At 53.0% G+C, this 16,334-nt stretch overlaps 1 protein-coding gene across 2 annotated transcripts in view; it reads left to right on the top strand.

Moving 5' to 3' along the window:
* Positions 1–16,334, top strand: part of ITPR3 (inositol 1,4,5-trisphosphate receptor type 3) — a 64,359-nt gene that overhangs the window by 13,766 nt on the left and 34,259 nt on the right. For both annotated transcript variants that reach the window (XM_031434911.2, XM_010994529.3), the window contains exons 2-8: positions 222–292; positions 10,440–10,561; positions 11,338–11,424; positions 12,551–12,709; positions 12,864–12,962; positions 13,742–13,825; positions 16,170–16,316. In XM_031434911.2, coding sequence (XP_031290771.1) covers positions 222–292; positions 10,440–10,561; positions 11,338–11,424; positions 12,551–12,709; positions 12,864–12,962; positions 13,742–13,825; positions 16,170–16,316 — 769 coding nt within the window. The remainder of the gene's footprint in view (positions 1–221; positions 293–10,439; positions 10,562–11,337; positions 11,425–12,550; positions 12,710–12,863; positions 12,963–13,741; positions 13,826–16,169; positions 16,317–16,334) is intronic.

A 16,334-nucleotide genomic window follows, 5' to 3' on the forward strand; every position in this document is an offset into this window, starting at 1 on the left:
GCTGTGTGTCTCTGTGCTTTTCCCCCACCCCCACTCAAGAGAACTTGCCTTTTAAGAGTAGTTTCGGGAAAGGGAATGACTTGTTGGCAGAGGGTGGTCAGTGATGGGGAGATTCTTCTTTGGAGGCCTCCCTGGTTCTCTGGAATCCCTTGTCCCAAGGGAGGGGTGCCTGGGGAGGTGGGTCTGTTCTCTCCCGCTGACCCAGCTGCCTTGTACCCCAGGTTGGTGGATGACCGCTGTGTGGTGGAGCCCGCGGCTGGGGACCTGGACAACCCCCCTAAGAAGTTCCGAGGTGAGACTTTGCGCCCCCACCAATTCCCCTCCCAGGTTGCTGAATCCTGGACCTGGGACAGAATCCATTCAACCCGCATCTACAGTATCGGGTTAGAAAAGGCTCTGCCTGCAGCCTTCGTGCTGTCTGTGGACTCCCCCATTGGTTTGCATGATGCCATCTTGGCAGGATGGCCCCTTCTTTCTTTTCCTGGGGGCCACACCCCACTTCTCAGGGGCACACCCACTTCTGGCAGGGGTCCCATTCTCCCCCGAACTTCCCACCACCCACAAGGCTTTCTTTGTCTGCATTACTGGGTGTTTTCTGAGGGAACAGGGGAGGAAAAGAGAATCTGTCCAGGTGTTCGGAGGTCCAGGGTGAGAACTCTTTCTCTGTACTGCGGTTTCCTCACCGGTGTGGTGAAGGGATTGAACCTCATGGTCCCCAGGTCCCTTCTCCTGGCCCTGGTCATGGCCTCAGCCCTGGGTGATATGGATGACTTTTGTTCTAGGGAGCTTGTGGCACCCAGACCTGGCTCTGCTGTGTGACCTTTGGGCAAGTGCCTTCCCTCTCGGGGCCTCTGTGTCTGTTCAGTGGGCTCCTCGGTCCAGCTGAGAATGAAATGATAGTCTGCTGTCACTGTGCATTGTGGTGATTACCTGTGAGGCTGAGACAGACAGTTGGGCAGACAGAGCCTGGGTGTGGTGGGCGGGGTGGGAGCAGGCAGGAACATGCCAGGCGGTGCCACCTCGTCTGCCCACGTGGCTGCTCCTCTGGGGAGAGAGAGAGAGATCAGCTGGGATTGTCTTTGAGAGGGATGCTGGGAGGCAAGTGGGATTTAAGACAATCCTGCAGCATCCTTGGCTGTCTTCCTGCTGGGGGCCTTGCCCATCTGTCCGAATGTGGAGGAGATGGGGGATGCCTCCCAGCCTGCAGGGGGCCCCACGTCTATCATTCTGCTCCTGCTTTCGTCACAGGCCTCTGAGTGGGGGCTTTGCCTGGGGAGATCTTAGGTCAGGACGTGCCTGGATGTGTGGAACCCACCTCTGGCACTGAACTTTTCTCACTACCCTAGACCCTTCTGTCCTGTGTGGCCTCTCACCTCATCCTCTACTCCTTGACCCTCTCATTCCCTCCAGCCACAGCAGTCCCTCTGCTGTTCCTCATATTTATCGGCTATGCTCTTGATAAACATGGGGGTTTCGGGGGATTTGTGCGGGCCCCCTGTTTGGAGGTGCAGCTCTGACCATGATTGTCCCTGGGCCCTGAAGTTGGGAGTGAGTAGAGACAGGGGGCCTGGGGCTTTCCTGGAGGCAGATAGAGGAAAGCTTTGCAGCTGCGGCTGGGGGGCAAATTTCTGCCCTAGATGAGGGATTTGGGTGAGTTCTTGGGAAGAACTCATTCTGGAGGGGGTGGTGAGGGTCCCCAGGGTGGGCTGTGCCAGGGCAGAGAGGGGACTGGGGCTGAGAGGAGCAGGTGCATGGTGTGTCGAGGTGTGCGCCACCAGCTGTGTGGTGTGATCCTGGTGACAGGGAAGGGGGTGTGGCCAAGAAAGATTTGCCCCCGGGGTTCCAGTAGACAGAGTTTGGGGCCAATTTTTGACAACAAAAAAGCTATTTAGCAGAACAAATGCTCCTTTGACTTCTTGTCCTCCTCCCCATCGTTCTGTCCCACTCCCTCCTCTCTCTTCCTCTCCATTTTCCCAAAGCTCTGAAGTAGGGCCCGCCCAGGATCAGGGGCTGCCTGGGGTCCTCGTGGCTTCGCTGGGCCCAGCCAGCTTGGGAGATGCCAGAGGGGCTCAGCCTCCAGCCTCTAGCTGTCTCTGCCCTCTGGCCTGGCCTGCAGTGTCTTGGTGAGGCAGGCAGAGGTCCCTCTGGACCCCCTGTGGCCCTATTTGGACCTGAGAAGAGCCCATCTTCTGGGACAGAACCAGGTCTTCCCCGTGTGGCCCCATGGCTGGCGGGTACAGGTTGGAGCCTGGGAACTTGGGACGAGAGACGCGGACTCTTCAGCTTTGAAACTGAAGCTAGAGACGAAAAAAGTGGAGCTTGGCCTCCAGCTCTGGAGTCCTCACTCTCTTTGTTCTGTGTTTCTCCTACAAATAGCTGGACCCTGGAGGGAGGTTCCAGCAAGGGTGAGGAGGCTATGGCAGGCATTTTAGAAGCTTGCCATCAGAGATGGCTGTGTCCTGAGGCCCCCAGAGGTGCTGCCCCTGAGCTGGGCTCAACCATCACTGGGAACGTGGTCTCTCCCTCTCTCCCCTACAGCTTTGTCCTCCTTCACCTACTGACCCCAGAGGTCCCCAGACTGGGCTGGCAAAGGCTGTGAAGCCCCCTGACTGCCTCCATCAGCTTCTAGTTAGCACCCTGTTTGTGTTTTCAGCTCCCGCCACCTTCCAAGCCCATCCCAAGCCCTGACATGTTCAGGAAATTCTTTCCAGAGTTTGCAGGGCCCCTGGGAGGCCCAGACTGCCAGTGCCCCAGTGGGTAAGGCCCCTCTGCCAGCCCAGCCTCCCTGATGTCTGCTTTGCTGTCGGGGTCTTGGGTTATGGCTGCTCTGAGTCCTGTTGTCCTGGTCAGGCCAGGTCTGGGCGGGTTCCCTCCCACAAGCCCTTCTCTTTCTCCTCCTCCATGCTGGGCACGGGAGACCCAGTGCAGGACTCACCTCCCAGGCTCCCTCAGGGAAGCTCAGCCCTCACACCCCCAGCTATAGTAACCCCACAAATGTATAGGGGCCACTTACCCACCCAGTGGGGGGCAGGTGCCGGGAGGGGGCTGATGAGGTGGCCTCCCTGTGCTTGCAGGCTGGGTACCCTCCACCCAGCCTTGTGCTTCTGCTCTACCGGTCCATCTTCCAAGCCCGGCTGACTGCTACTTTTATTATTATTATTAAGACCTGTTTCAACTACACAAAAGTACAGAGGAAAATACACACCCATGAACCCATTACTGAGCTCTGTCGAATCCTTTTTGCAGCATTTATTTCAGGGCTTTTCATTTTTAAAGAGATAGCATCTTATGCCTGGAGCGGAAGCCCCCTGACCCCTCCTCCTTCCTCCCTCCCAGAGGCAGACACTCTCAGAAATGGGTGTTCTGTTATTCAGGGGCCTGTTTTTGTGCTTTCGCTGTTAGTACATAGAGATATTTCCATGAATTATATAAGGTATTCTTTCCTATTTTTATAACCTGTGTATTGAAGGTGACCCTTTTTTTCCTTAATGGAGGAACTGGGGATTGAACCCAGGACCTTGTGCGCACCAAGCATACACTCACTCTACCACTGAGCTACACACACACACACACACACACACACACCCCGCCGAAGGTAGCCTTTTGTACACATCTTTCTGCACTTTTTTCATTCTGCACTGTTTTTGAGATTTACCCATATTGACCTGTGTGGGTCTAGTTCATCTGTTTAATTAAGATATGTAATATTCCACTGGGTGAGTGAACTGCAGTCCTTCTATCGCTTCTCCTGTTAGTGGACGTTTTGCTCATTTGTAGTTTTTGGCAATTGCTGCAGTGAGCACTCTGCACACGTATGTCTCCCTAGCTTGTGGACAGGGTCTCTTGGGTGTGTTCCGAGGGAGGGTGACCTGGGTGGGAGGCAGAAGCCCTTCTGTCTTACAAGGAATGGCCCTGCTGCCTTCCATGGGGGCTGTGCACTTTCACCTCTGCCCCTTCTCGACAGACTGGGGTGCACAGCCGGTGCCCTTGCTGCACACCCATCCTTGCCACACTTGGTTTTGTCCCACTTTAAATGTCTCCCAGCCCGCTGGGTATGAAATGGCATCTCACTGTGGTTTTACTTTGCATTCCTCTGACTTCTAGTGAGATGGAGCATCTTTTCATATGTTTATCAGCCACTTAAAATTTTGTTCTCAATCTTTTCTTTTTCCTTTTTATAAAAGTAATACAAATACATGCTCTAGGATCTATGCGGGAGCAGCGGTGCCCCCACCCAGTCTCACTCACCTCCTGTCCTCATCTCCAGGGACAACAGTACTGGAGAATCTGATTAGGTAATTTATTCATACAGTTAAAACCTCAAAACTGTCTGCAAATATCCATTGAGAGTCTGCTCCCACTGCCCTCTCCCATCTCGAGACACTCTTGTCCTTTTAGGTAGCTACTTTCTTTAGTTTCTTATGCATCCACCAGGGGTCCTTAGTGCAAATGCAAACATATATTCAGGTTTCCCCCATTTTTTCACACAGGAGTAGCATTCCATAAACACTGTTCTATTCTTTGCTGTTTTTACTTTATGCATCTTACTGTGGGTAGATCCTACTGGAGACCTTTCTATATTACTATATAGAGATCTTGAATTCTCTTTCTTTTTTTCATTTAAAAATTCATTTTTGGGAGACGGTATAGCTCAGTGGTCTAGCACGTGCTTCGCATGCATGAGGTCCTGAATTCAATCCCCCAGTACCTCCATTAAAAATAAATGAATAAATAAATAAACCTAGTTATCCCCCCCAAAATAATTAAAACTCATTTTTTTTCTGTATCCCAGGCAACTGTGAAACAGTGTTCCTACAGATTGCATAGTTTTAAGCATTTAAAAAATATTTATTGACCTTTAATTGTGGTGACTATCCACACAAAATGTACCATACTAACCATTTTTTAAGTGTCCAGGTCAGTGGCATTAAGCACACTCTCACTGTTGTGCACCCATCACCACCATCTATCCACTGAACTGTTTTTCCGCTTGTAAAACTGAAACTCTATACCCATTAAATAATAACTCCCCATTCCCACCCCATTAACCCCCAACCACCATCTGACTTTCCGTCTCTGTGAATCTGACTATCCCAAGTACCTCGTGTGAGTGGAAGCATACCGTATTTGTCCTTTTGTGACTGGCTTATTTCACTTAGCGTAATGGCTCCAAGGTGTACCCAGGCTGTAGCATGTGTCAGGACTTCTGACTCTCTCTTACAGCTGCAGAGCAGTCTACCATGTAGCTCTGTTGTGATTTATTTAACCAGTTCCCTCTGATGGGCACTTGGGCTGTTTCTAATCATTATCATTCCTGACAGGGCTGCAGCAAAGACCCTTGTCCCTTGTCATTTTGTACATTCTGTGCTCTTAGAATGAATGACCAGCGGTGAGACTGCTGAGTCAGAGGGAGGGGGTGTCTCTGCTTCTGATCAAGACTGCGGGTTGCTCCCCACTGGGCTTGTACCATTTAGCGCCTCCTCCAACAGTGTATGTAACAGGAGAACGTAATCTCTGACTCTTTACATTGTTTCTTCTGCTTGCTACCCCATGTCTCTAAATGTTTTGCTTATTCCATGAGAATTTAGCTTACTTGGCTCATTCCACCACTTCCTCTCCCTTCATCTTCCCAGCAGCATCCTGTTGCTCTGTAGATCCTCTGTTGTCACCGTTGCAAACCTCAGTATCATAGTCACAGCTTCGTTTCTCGTTCTGTCAGTGCTCTGCCCTAGGTCCGCCTTCCACTGCCGCCTCAGGCATGCTCTTGTAGTTTTGCAGCATCAAGCCTGAAAAAGCTTTGCACTCTCTTCTGTAACCACAATGGAGTCCTTGGTGTTTTGTTCTGCAGGTTGAGTTTAAATGTTGAAAAAGACTAAAAGCACATGTTTACAGGGTTTATTCAGAGCTTATGCATTCTTGGGGCTGTATAACTTTCTTCTCTGTGCTCTGTACTTGTCTTGAAGCCTCTGCTAGTGCTTTTCAACCTTGGTTGGGGAACAGAACAATTTGGGATTAGTGTTGGTGGGATGCCTTTAAAAATGCATATTCCCAGGCCTCATCCCAGACCCACCAAGCTCTGTGGGGAACCTGAGAGTTTGTATTTTTTAAAGCTCTCACCACCTCTGGATGATTCTATGTACTGTTAGTGATTTTTGGTAGTGCAGTGGTTTTAGTTTCAGGGAATGTCAATTGACTTTATTTAATAAGTGAATATCCTCTTGTCTGCAGCCTCACCAGTCCTGTGCCCCCTCACACACAGGTACATGCCCCCCAGCACACACAGTCCTTCCTGTAGGAAAGCCCCTTGGAGCCAGACTTTTCTCTTGGCCTTTGATGCTGCTACTCCTGTGTGGGCCCAGTCTCCTGGCTCCCCTTCCACCCTTTCTTCTCTCTGCCCTCCTGCCCTGCAGCTCGATAAGAAGGAAGGTTCTGGCCCCTCCTGGGGGTTTTGACAGGGCTGCCTTTGGGCAAAAAGCACAGCAGAGAGAAAGCATGGAGATGTGACAGGGGTGGGTCACAGACATTTTAGAGGGCTCAAATCATTTATTCATTCAACAGGCATTTTCTGACATGTGTTGTGGGAGGCTGTAAGGGAGGATCTGTGTAAGAGAAAAAGACAAATTTGACACATTCTAGGTAATAAGTTTCCCAGAAAGATACAGAGGAATCAGGAGCAGAGAGGGATCACTTCTGGCTTCACGCCTCTGCCAGGATGCTCCAGGGCAAGGTGTTTCATTCAGACACAGGTTCTGACCCATTAGTGGGCTGTCATGGCCCCTTTAATGGGGCTCAACTATCCTTCAAAGAATTGGATAGAATAGCATTAGAATGCATCTCCTGTTAAATATGTTCAGTGAGTTTAAAATTTGGTTAGTGAAGCCTTTTTATTTCTAGATATTCTATTTGGTTCTTTTTCACTCTGCTTTGTCCCTTTTTATAGTTTCCTGTTCTCTGCAGGGATCCTCAAACTTTTATTGAGTTAAGAAGAATAGGCATATCTGTTGTGTCTGAAGTTTCTTCTCTGTTTTTAGTGTCTGTCTTGTGGGTTTGTTCTCAGGCCTAGTGTCCGGTTCCCAGGAATTCCAGGGTATCTTTGACTGTAACTTGGTTATTGCATTTGAACATTTGGTCTGAGTGGTTGTGGACTAGGATGAACGTACCTTTCTCCAGTGACGGTGTGCATACCCTGTTCCGAGACTCCTGGCAACACAACCCATCCAAGACCACCTGAAGCCAAGCTTGAGTCTGGGGTTTTTAGTACCATCCATGGGACTCCAGTGGGCCTCTCTTTCCTGGAAGGCTGCTCAGCCCTTGCCTGGGTGTGTGGCCCTTTGGGGTCCCAGCTTATTGAGGGGAGGTCTTCTGTTATATTTCCCACCTTCCCTGGGCCTGGCCGTGGGTACCTACCCCTTCACTGGTGAAGCTGCCCAAATAAAATTCATGTTTTCTGGACTCAGCAAGTAGCCAAGGCTGAAACTCACTTGGGTGTTTCTATATCTCCCTGGTTTCCCTTTTGATCTTTTCTGTTCTGCCCGAAGGTTCCTTGCTGTCTAGTCCTTTAAGAAGTCATGAAATAATATACATTCGAAAAATCCAGTGGCTTTAGTTGTTTTCTAGTTGGGTTGGTCCAGAATGGATTATAACTGTGCTTCTCAGCCCAGTCAGACCCAGAGCCTGCTCACTATTCCCTGGCACAGAAAGTCTCCATGTTACTTCAGGAAACAGTGATCCTGACATGAATTTCTTAGGGGAGTCAGGACCGAAGAGCCTGAGAACCTCTGCTCTCGGGCGCCCTGGGGCAGCACCTGTCTCTTCCTTTCTCCTCTCTGGATTGGGTGTGTGTGGGGTGTGGGCTGTGGGGAGACCCAGTTGCTCATGATCGATCGATCACCAGACCTGTGGGCTCCTGGCCTGGCCGCCCTCCCCTGGTTCCAGGCTCCCTCGGTCCCCTCCCAGCTGAGTGGCCGGTGCACTCGCAGCCTCTTCCATTTCTCTCCTGCCTTTCCCACCTCTTGTAACGCCTGGTCCCTTTCCTCCCTTCAAAGCTAAATTCAAGCCCCACCTCATCACATACCAGAGAGTTGTTTCTAGATTCATGTGCTTGTCTGGCCAACACTCTCTAAGCCCCAGGTTAGGGGCCTGGGACATGGTGCCCCCAGCTTGGCCCTTCCCGCCTGCCCTCAGTCTGGGGAGGGGGGTGGGTGGTAAAAAATAAGTAGGCCAGCCTGTCAGACTCAGAGCCCCTTTAACATGATGAAGTGGAATTACCTATTCATATCCATATTTATATAGTACAAAAATTGGGGTGGTGCTCAGGGCCGAGTCTGAGTGAGCCTGGAGCCAGGGTTGGGGCGGGAGCGAGGCCAGTATAATGCCCTAAGTGTGACAGCAAGAGAAATAAAAGGAAAGCAATTTATAATAAAGTAATATGTAGATTTTAGAAGTAAATGTTGGGTAGAAGACTGAGGAAGCAGTGAGAGCTTGCCTCTGACTCGTAAGTATGCTGGCCTCAGATGCAGGCGGTGGGCGTGGCTGTGTGCGATGCATTCTCAAACAGCAGAAATCTCCTGCTGAAGGTTGAACAACACAAAGGACAACACAGATTTTTTTCAGTTTATGTTACAGTTGCATTCCTGCAAGGTTAAGTGTTTACTAAAAGCATGCAAAAAAAGACTCATTTCTGGGTGCCTCCCTGGGCCCAGGGCACTGCCCGCAGCTGTCTGCCTCTGAGCATGCAGCAGGTTGTTTGTGTCAGGGTGCAGGCACCCAGCATCCCTGTCTTGCCCACTAAATGCCAACTGTGACCTCACTTGTTGGGACAACCAAAATCGCCTCCCCCCATTTCAAAACATCCCCTAGTTCGGCCCCATTCCCCCTACTCCTGCTGGGAACCTCTAACAAGGTGGTGAGATGGATGTGGTGACCCAGGGAACCTGGGGGAGCCCTGCTAGCTCCAGCCGAGCCTGATGGAGCAGGAGGACTTCCTGGAGGGGGTGACACCCCAGCTTCTTCTTGGAGGTTGAGCAGAACCTGGGAAAGACACATTGTCTCCAACAAACTGAGTGCTTACTTCCAGAAGTGATGCCCACTCATGCTGGTAAAGCCAAGATGGGCTAGGCAGAGCAGCCATTGGCGGCTGCATCTGCTTATGGAATTGCCTTATTTTCCCCTCCCTTCAAGGAAGTTCTGTCTTCCCTGAACTTTGATTCCCTCACTTTCCCTTCCTGATGTACCAGGGGCGGGGCCTCTGCCTGCTCAAGGGCTACACAGAAAACCCAGTTTTGCTTTTAGTTCCCAGGGGCTAATGACCTTTTAGAGGGTAGAGGAAAGGGCCTGATGGAGGTGGCTCCCCGACTCTGTGATTTGCTCCTTTGCGGGGCCTCCATCCAGGTCCCCTTCACAATTGTCTTCCTCCTGTGTTTCCTGCTGCTGGAATACTTCCATTCATGGAACCAGGCCACTGTGCCTGAGAGGAGTCACAGAGGCCAACCTCATGCCCTCCTGTGATTCCCTCCTGTGATGGGGAGCTCAGTGCCTCACAGCACAGTCCATGCTACAGTCAGACAGGCCCAATCCCCCATGCCAGCATTTCACTAGGACCCAGAATCCTTGATCCCTTCTCACCACACTGTAGAAAAGGATTTTCCAGGTCATGTCTCCTTTTGATAAGTAGAAAAATCTGACACCCTTCCTGGAGTTTGAGTTTATGAAAATTGATGTTTTGTCTGCTTTGCAAATAAAAATCAGGTCATAGAGAACCTGTTTCTGGAATTTTGATTGGCCCTGTCTTAGGTGGAGTTCCCTAGAAGCAGAACGTCTGATGGGAGAATTACTGAGGAGGGGTCTCTGGAGGAGCATGTTGGGAGCCTGGCTCAGACAAGGCAGGGGAAGACCCCGGTGAAGAGATGGTTTCAGGGGAAGAGAAGCCTCAGCCTGATCCCACAGGGATCACCACAGACAGTCCCCTCCTCCTGTGTCAGTCGTTGGATACAGGCCGCCCCTCAGGAGGGGTGGGGGATGTCACTTTCCAGGCATCTGTGGGCAAGATGGCGGTTGGCCACAGAAGAATGCTGATATGAGCTGTTAGTCATCAATGTCCACAAAAGCTGGGCATAGACAGGGCATAGGGGTGGGTGCCCAAGAGCCTCTGATAAATCTCCTGTGGAGAGGAGGACACATGTCTGTCTCCCGAGTGAGATCCTGCTCTCAAACCTGCTTCTGGGACTCTCCATTCTACTCAGCCCAATCCAGGATGCCCCAAGTATCCTTGAAAGAACCTGGATCTACAAGGTTCTTCCAAACATGACCTTTCTATCCCAGTGGGGCAGGGGGGTGGGGAGGAGTGCGGGGAGCAGAGGTGGGATTCAGGGGCAGTGCTGCAGGGAGAGCCCTGAGCCCCACATGAACCCACCTCCCTCCTTTTGCCTGCCCTCCCTCAGACTGCCTCTTCAAGGTGTGTCCCATGAACCGCTACTCAGCCCAGAAGCAGTACTGGAAGGCCAAGCAGACCAAGCAGGACAAGGAGAAGATCGCCGATGTGGTGCTGCTGCAGAAGTTACAGGTGTGTGTGTGTGCACACAGCTGTCCACCTGCATGTGTGTGTCATGAACCTGGGCCCCTGCTCTCAGAGAGAGCCAGTCTGATGGAGGAGACAGAGTGCCTGCCTCCAGGAACTCCCAGTCTGATGGAGCACACACAGCCTATCCTCAGGCAGCTTCCAGTCTATTGGGACAGAAGAGCCTAGAAAGGTGGCCTTGATGGGATGCACACCAAATCCTGGAGGCACCAGAGCTGGATCTGTCAGAGTTGGCTGTGGCCAGTCAGGGAAGGCTTCCTGGAGGCAGTGGGCTGGGAGCACACACAGTTTTGGGAGGGAGGTCACAGAGGAGTGGGAGTGGAGGAGGGGGAAATGGCTCAAAGCACACCTGCCAGCATTTGGGCTGGGGCAGGGGTCCCGTGTTGGGGCACCAGGAGTCTGGTGAGGGAGGGCAGTGAGGCATAGCCTTAGGTTATCTGCTAGGGATGTCAGGGGCATACGGGGTTCACAGGGCTGCTGGTGTGCCCCCCTAGAGGGAAGCGGCAGGGAGGGGGCAGGGGTGAAGGAATTGGTTCCTTGGGCTGCATGCTGTATGACTCGGGGTTGCCCCTTCACACTCTGAGCCTCATTCTTCCGTCAGCAGTGGGAGGAATGGGCTGGATGGGCTCTGGGGGTCCCCCTGAATGTGGTGCCAGGCCCTCTGTGGTTGTGTGCCCGCACGTGCAGGTGTGGTGTGGGGGGATGTCCCCCCAGGAGCAGGCTTCTGGGCCCGCCCTCCAGCTCTGCATGTGTTTGTGCAGCACGCAGCCCAGATGGAGCAGAAGCAGAATGACACGGAGAACAAGAAAGTGCACGGGGATGTGGTGAAGTACGGCAGTGTGATCCAGGTGGGACCACTGGCGTCTCCTGCTGAGGGTGCTGGGGCTGGTGTGGGGGAGGGGTGCCAGCTGACATTGTTAACGAACCAAACCTGGGTCTGCTGGCCTGCACAGTAAAGCCAATCTACTGACAAGGGGTTGTGGGGAAGGAAAGTGCAGTGTTTATTGCAGGGGGCCAAGCAAGGAGTTCAGGACAGCTAATGCTTAGAAAGCCTGACCGCCAAAATGGGTTTCAGCTAGGCATTTAGAAAAAAAAAATCTCTCTATCTATCTATCTGTCTGTCTGTCTGTCTGTCTGTCTGTCTATCCCCCAACCCCCGCCCAGCAAGGCATTTTTAAAGGCATGGTGAGGGAGGGGCGTCCCAGGGTATGTGATCAGCTTGTGCACAATTCTGATTGGTTGATGGTGACGTAACAGGGTAGTGTCACGGGGGTTAATGTTATCAATCCTTAGGTGCCAGTGTGCTCATGATCATCAAGTAGGTAATTTCTTCCACTTGGTGGTGGTTTTATGGTCTGTAAAACAGCTCAGGAAAGTTGCGTCACCTACTGTTATCTGAGTACTTCAGAGAGGAGTGAAAGCAGAGGACATGGGCAGAGGAGTCTGTCCCAGGAAGACCCCATAGGGTCCTGCTCGGTTACAACTGAACCCAGGGCTCTCTGTGACTGCGTGTCTGCTTCTGTGTGTGCCTGTTGCTGCGTGGCCTGAATTGCTGTGTCACAGCTGAATTGCTGTGAATTGGATGTGTTTTCAACCCGGTGGTCACTAGCACAGATTCTGGTGCCATGAGGTGGGTTCAGGTTTTAGCTGTGTGACCTGGGCAAGTTACTTCACTTCCCTGTGCCTCTGTTTCCCCATCTGTAAAATCAGGCCAGTGATAGTATTTCCCTCTTGGTTGTTGTGAGATTACATGAGCTAATTAATACATGTAAGGTGTTTAGAACAGTGCTGGCTTTTTTGTGTGTGATCTCCTGGGTATGTGATTGTGCGTCTGGCTGTGTTTGTCTCAGTCTGTGTGTCTGACACTGTACATGCATCAAGCTATGATCACAGGTCCAGTGTGCCCTGCCAGGGCCCCTCTCTGATGGGCTGGCCTCCTGGGGCCTGGTGACCTCACCCCCACCTGTCCCCCAGCTCCTGCACATGAAGAGCAACAAGTACCTGACGGTGAATAAGCGGCTGCCGGCCCTGCTGGAGAAGAATGCCATGCGGGTGACGCTGGATGCCACAGGGAACGAGGGCTCCTGGCTCTTCATCCAGCCCTTCTGGAAGCTGCGGAGCAATGGGGACAACGTGAGGGCAGGGCTGGGCAGGAGGGGCCTGCTGGAAGGAAGGCACAGGCCACAGCTCCAGGGGGGCTTCAAAGGGCCTTTGATGTGGGTTGGGGGACTGCGTGAGCTCATGCTTGTTTCTCAGGGGGCCCGGCCCTCACTGCCTTTCCCCACAGGTGGTTGTGGGGGACAAGGTGATCCTGAATCCCGTCAACGCTGGGCAGCCTCTGCATGCCAGCAATTACGAGCTCAGTGACAACGCTGGCTGCAAGGAGGTGAGCGGGGTGTTGGGTTGCTGAGGCAGGCTGGCCCCGGGGCCCTCTCTCAGAGTGCTTGCACTTGCCCCTGGACAAACATCTCCCCGAGTAACAGAAGACAAAGAAACGATAAGGGACTAAAAATCACTGGATGCGTGCGCAGTTGGGGCAATCATGAACAATAAGATACAAAAGAGCCAAAAACCAGCTGCCACTTATGAGGTGCCGGGAGCAAAAGCAGGATACTGCGCATGATTGCTGCACACAGCACCACCGAGGGGGTGGGCTGACCACCTACACCACCCCTGACCCAACCAACTGGCCCACCCCTACTCCCGCTCCATTTAAGGAACCAGCCCGCCCTCCTCAGAGAGTGAGCAGGGGCATCTGTTACTTGTTTTCGCTCCCTCGTGCTTCACGAGGCCTCTCATCGATTCCTCTTGATTAAAGAGTCCAAGGACCCTAGTTAGTAACTCGGCTAGCTCTGCAGCAGACAGGCGTCCACAAACCCGCTCTCCTCCTCCCTGGGGTCTCCCTCTCCAGTCCTGCCTGCTTCTGGAGGGCCAGGCCTCAATGCCCCCTCTACTGTCTCCTAGCATCTGCCTCCATTCTCTACCCCACAGACTGGCAGCCCCAGGGCAGCTGGGCTGGGGTCTGGGGCCCATGTTATGAAAAGGTATCCTGTCCTTGTGCATTGATTGGGGCTGGCCTGGCCTCCCCTTACCCCATCTCTGGGGTCTTCACTCCCCAGCTGCAGGGGTCTGCCTGGCATCAGGGGTCTCTCTGCCCTTCCTCAGGTCAACTCTGTGAACTGCAACACCAGCTGGAAGATCAACTTGTTTATGCAGTTCCGAGACCACCTGGAGGAGGTGCTGAAAGGGGTAAGGACTGGGAGCCCCCACCCCTGCTGTCCCGCCCCACCCCCACAGGTTCCCCTGGCTGCCTTCCCCACCTGCCCTGTACCCAGCTCTGCTCCCCATTTGGCATTTCCCTCTGCACCCCTTTCTCTGGCTCTGTACCCCTTCTGGCCTCCCTCCACCCCTACAGGGCCCCAACCAGACCATCCCTTCTCTTGTCTTTGGCCTCAAGACCCGTCTCTCCAGCCTGTCTGAGTCCTGGCTATTCTCACCTTGCTCTCTTGTTAAGGGGGTGTCAGCAGGCTAGGGGGGGTCCCTATCCCCCACCTCGGGGGTGGGTCCAGACCCTTTGAGCTCCCTGTCCCTTCCCGCATGTCTGCTCCGCGGTTCCAGGCCACGCCCCCTACCCTTTGCCCTGTGCCCTCTTGGGCAAGGACGTGAGGCTGCTGAGGCTGCTTCCAGACCTGCTGGTGTGGGCTCTCAGACCTAAGGGGTTGGCAGGAGGGGAGGGGACAAGCCTGTGGGGTGACAGCTGTGCTGGGAAATACCGTAGTAAAGACTTTGGAGGGACTGGAGCAGAGGGTACAAGGATGGCTGGAGAACGCTGGAGAAACCTTGAAAACCAGAGGTCGGGGGAGAGAGGAGGGTTCAGAGGTTCCTTCAGTGGGGCTGCAGGGTTCAGAACCAGCCTACTGGGGTGCAAGTGGTATGTGGAAGGGCAGATCTGGTGGGGGGCAAAAAGGGTGGGGCTCCTCAGCTAGAGGAATCACAGATACACTTGGCTGTGATACTTGTTAAAGGGACAGGCGACGGGCCTGAGAGCAGCTGCCCTAAGGGGGTCACCCCGTGTGCACTGACCTCCCCTGCTCAGAAGCCTGCAGTGGCTCCTTTGCTCTCCTCCCCCAGCCAGGCTGCTCTAGCTGACATTCCTGCCCTCCCTTCTCCCTTCCCTAGGCTATTTTCCTGTCTACTCATACTCTGTGCAAATGCCTTTCCCTCCCTCCCTCCCTCCCTCCCTTAAGCCTGCCCATCAACCACACATCAATCAAAGCCCAGCTCCTGTGCCACCTTCTCCCAGAAGCCTTCCCTGATTACACATTTCAGCCCTAAGTCTGTGCAGCACTTCAAAAATGAAGCATCATTGGTCCCAACCCTATGGAGTGGTTTTGGTGAATCTGTCACAGCTCCAAGGTCCGATTCCAGGCAACTTGCATAGAAGGCTTGAGCTTAAGTCCACCCTTCTGTTTTTTTTTTTTTTTTTTTTACTCTCACCCGGCACTGCCTGGACAGATAAATCAGTAGGTTCTGCCATAAGTAACTGACCCAATCTGTGTATATTCATTCACTTTCTTGCTCATACATTCACTCTACAGATGTTGACTGAATACTTCATGTCCAGTGCAGTGTAGGGAAGACAGATAATGCCATAGCGGTAATAACAGGAGTGACAGACACGCACTGAGAGCCTGCTGGGTAGGAGACAGCTTGCCGTGGGAGGACCTGGGGTGGGGAGATGCACGTGTGGGCTCTGGAGCACGGATTCTCATCCCATTTGCTACTAGCTATGTGACCCACGGCAGGACACTTTAAGTTTCTCTCTGCCTGAGTTTCTCCACCTGTAAAATGGGGATAACTGTATATGCACCCAGAGGGTTGGTGCGAGGATTAGGTGAGAAAGTCCATGTAAAGTGTTTGCACAGAGGCTGGCACATGGTGAGTGTGCCGTGTTACTTCATTATACAAATTGTAATCCTTAGTTTCTGCAAGGAGTTCCTGGTGTTCCCATTTTATAGAAGAGGAAACTAAGGCTGAGATGTTAAGGGACTTCTCCAAAGTCACACAGCTTTTCAGAGCAGAGCCAGGATCCAAAGTTGGTCTCAATGTCCAAAGCTATGCACAGGCCACAGCCTCTGCTCCAGCTGTTCCAGTCCAGCAGAAAGCAAAAAAGATGGGTCTGACCTACTGATATTCAGGCAGAAAAGGCCCCAGGAGAGGGGCAACCATGGGCCTGGGGAGACCTCTCTTGCCTTTGTGGAGGAGGTAACTTAAGGTTGGCCTTTAGTGGTCAGGTGGGGTTTCTAGACTTACAGGTTGGGGAGGGAGCTGATGAAGACAGGTTCAGATATGGGAAGGCTGGGGAGGGCTCTGGGTGAGAGTGTGTCCAGCCCCAGCTCTTTGAGGTCTGGGCTGTGGCTCTGGGCCGAGAGCCTGGCTGAGGGGCTGGGCCCTGGCCGTCCTCTGATGGGACTCATTGTGCACCCCAGCCTCGGCTGCTGGCTCTGGAAGCCTGCGCCTGCATCTGTGGCAGGTGGGGTTGGCTCCCTGGAGGTTCTTTGTCCACCCTGAGCCCTTGCGCCGCCACCTGCAGGGAGACGTGGTGCGGCTGTTCCACGCGGAGCAGGAGAAGTTCCTGACGTGTGACGAGTACAAGGGCAAGCTGCAGGTGTTTCTGCGCACCACGCTGCGCCAGTCTGCCACCTCAGCCACCAGCTCCAACGCCCTCTGGGAGGTGGAGGTCAGAACCCTGCTTCTG

The sequence above is a fragment of the Camelus dromedarius genome, chromosome 19 (assembly GCF_036321535.1).
Source record: "Camelus dromedarius isolate mCamDro1 chromosome 19, mCamDro1.pat, whole genome shotgun sequence".
Taxonomy (NCBI): domain Eukaryota; kingdom Metazoa; phylum Chordata; class Mammalia; order Artiodactyla; family Camelidae; genus Camelus; species Camelus dromedarius.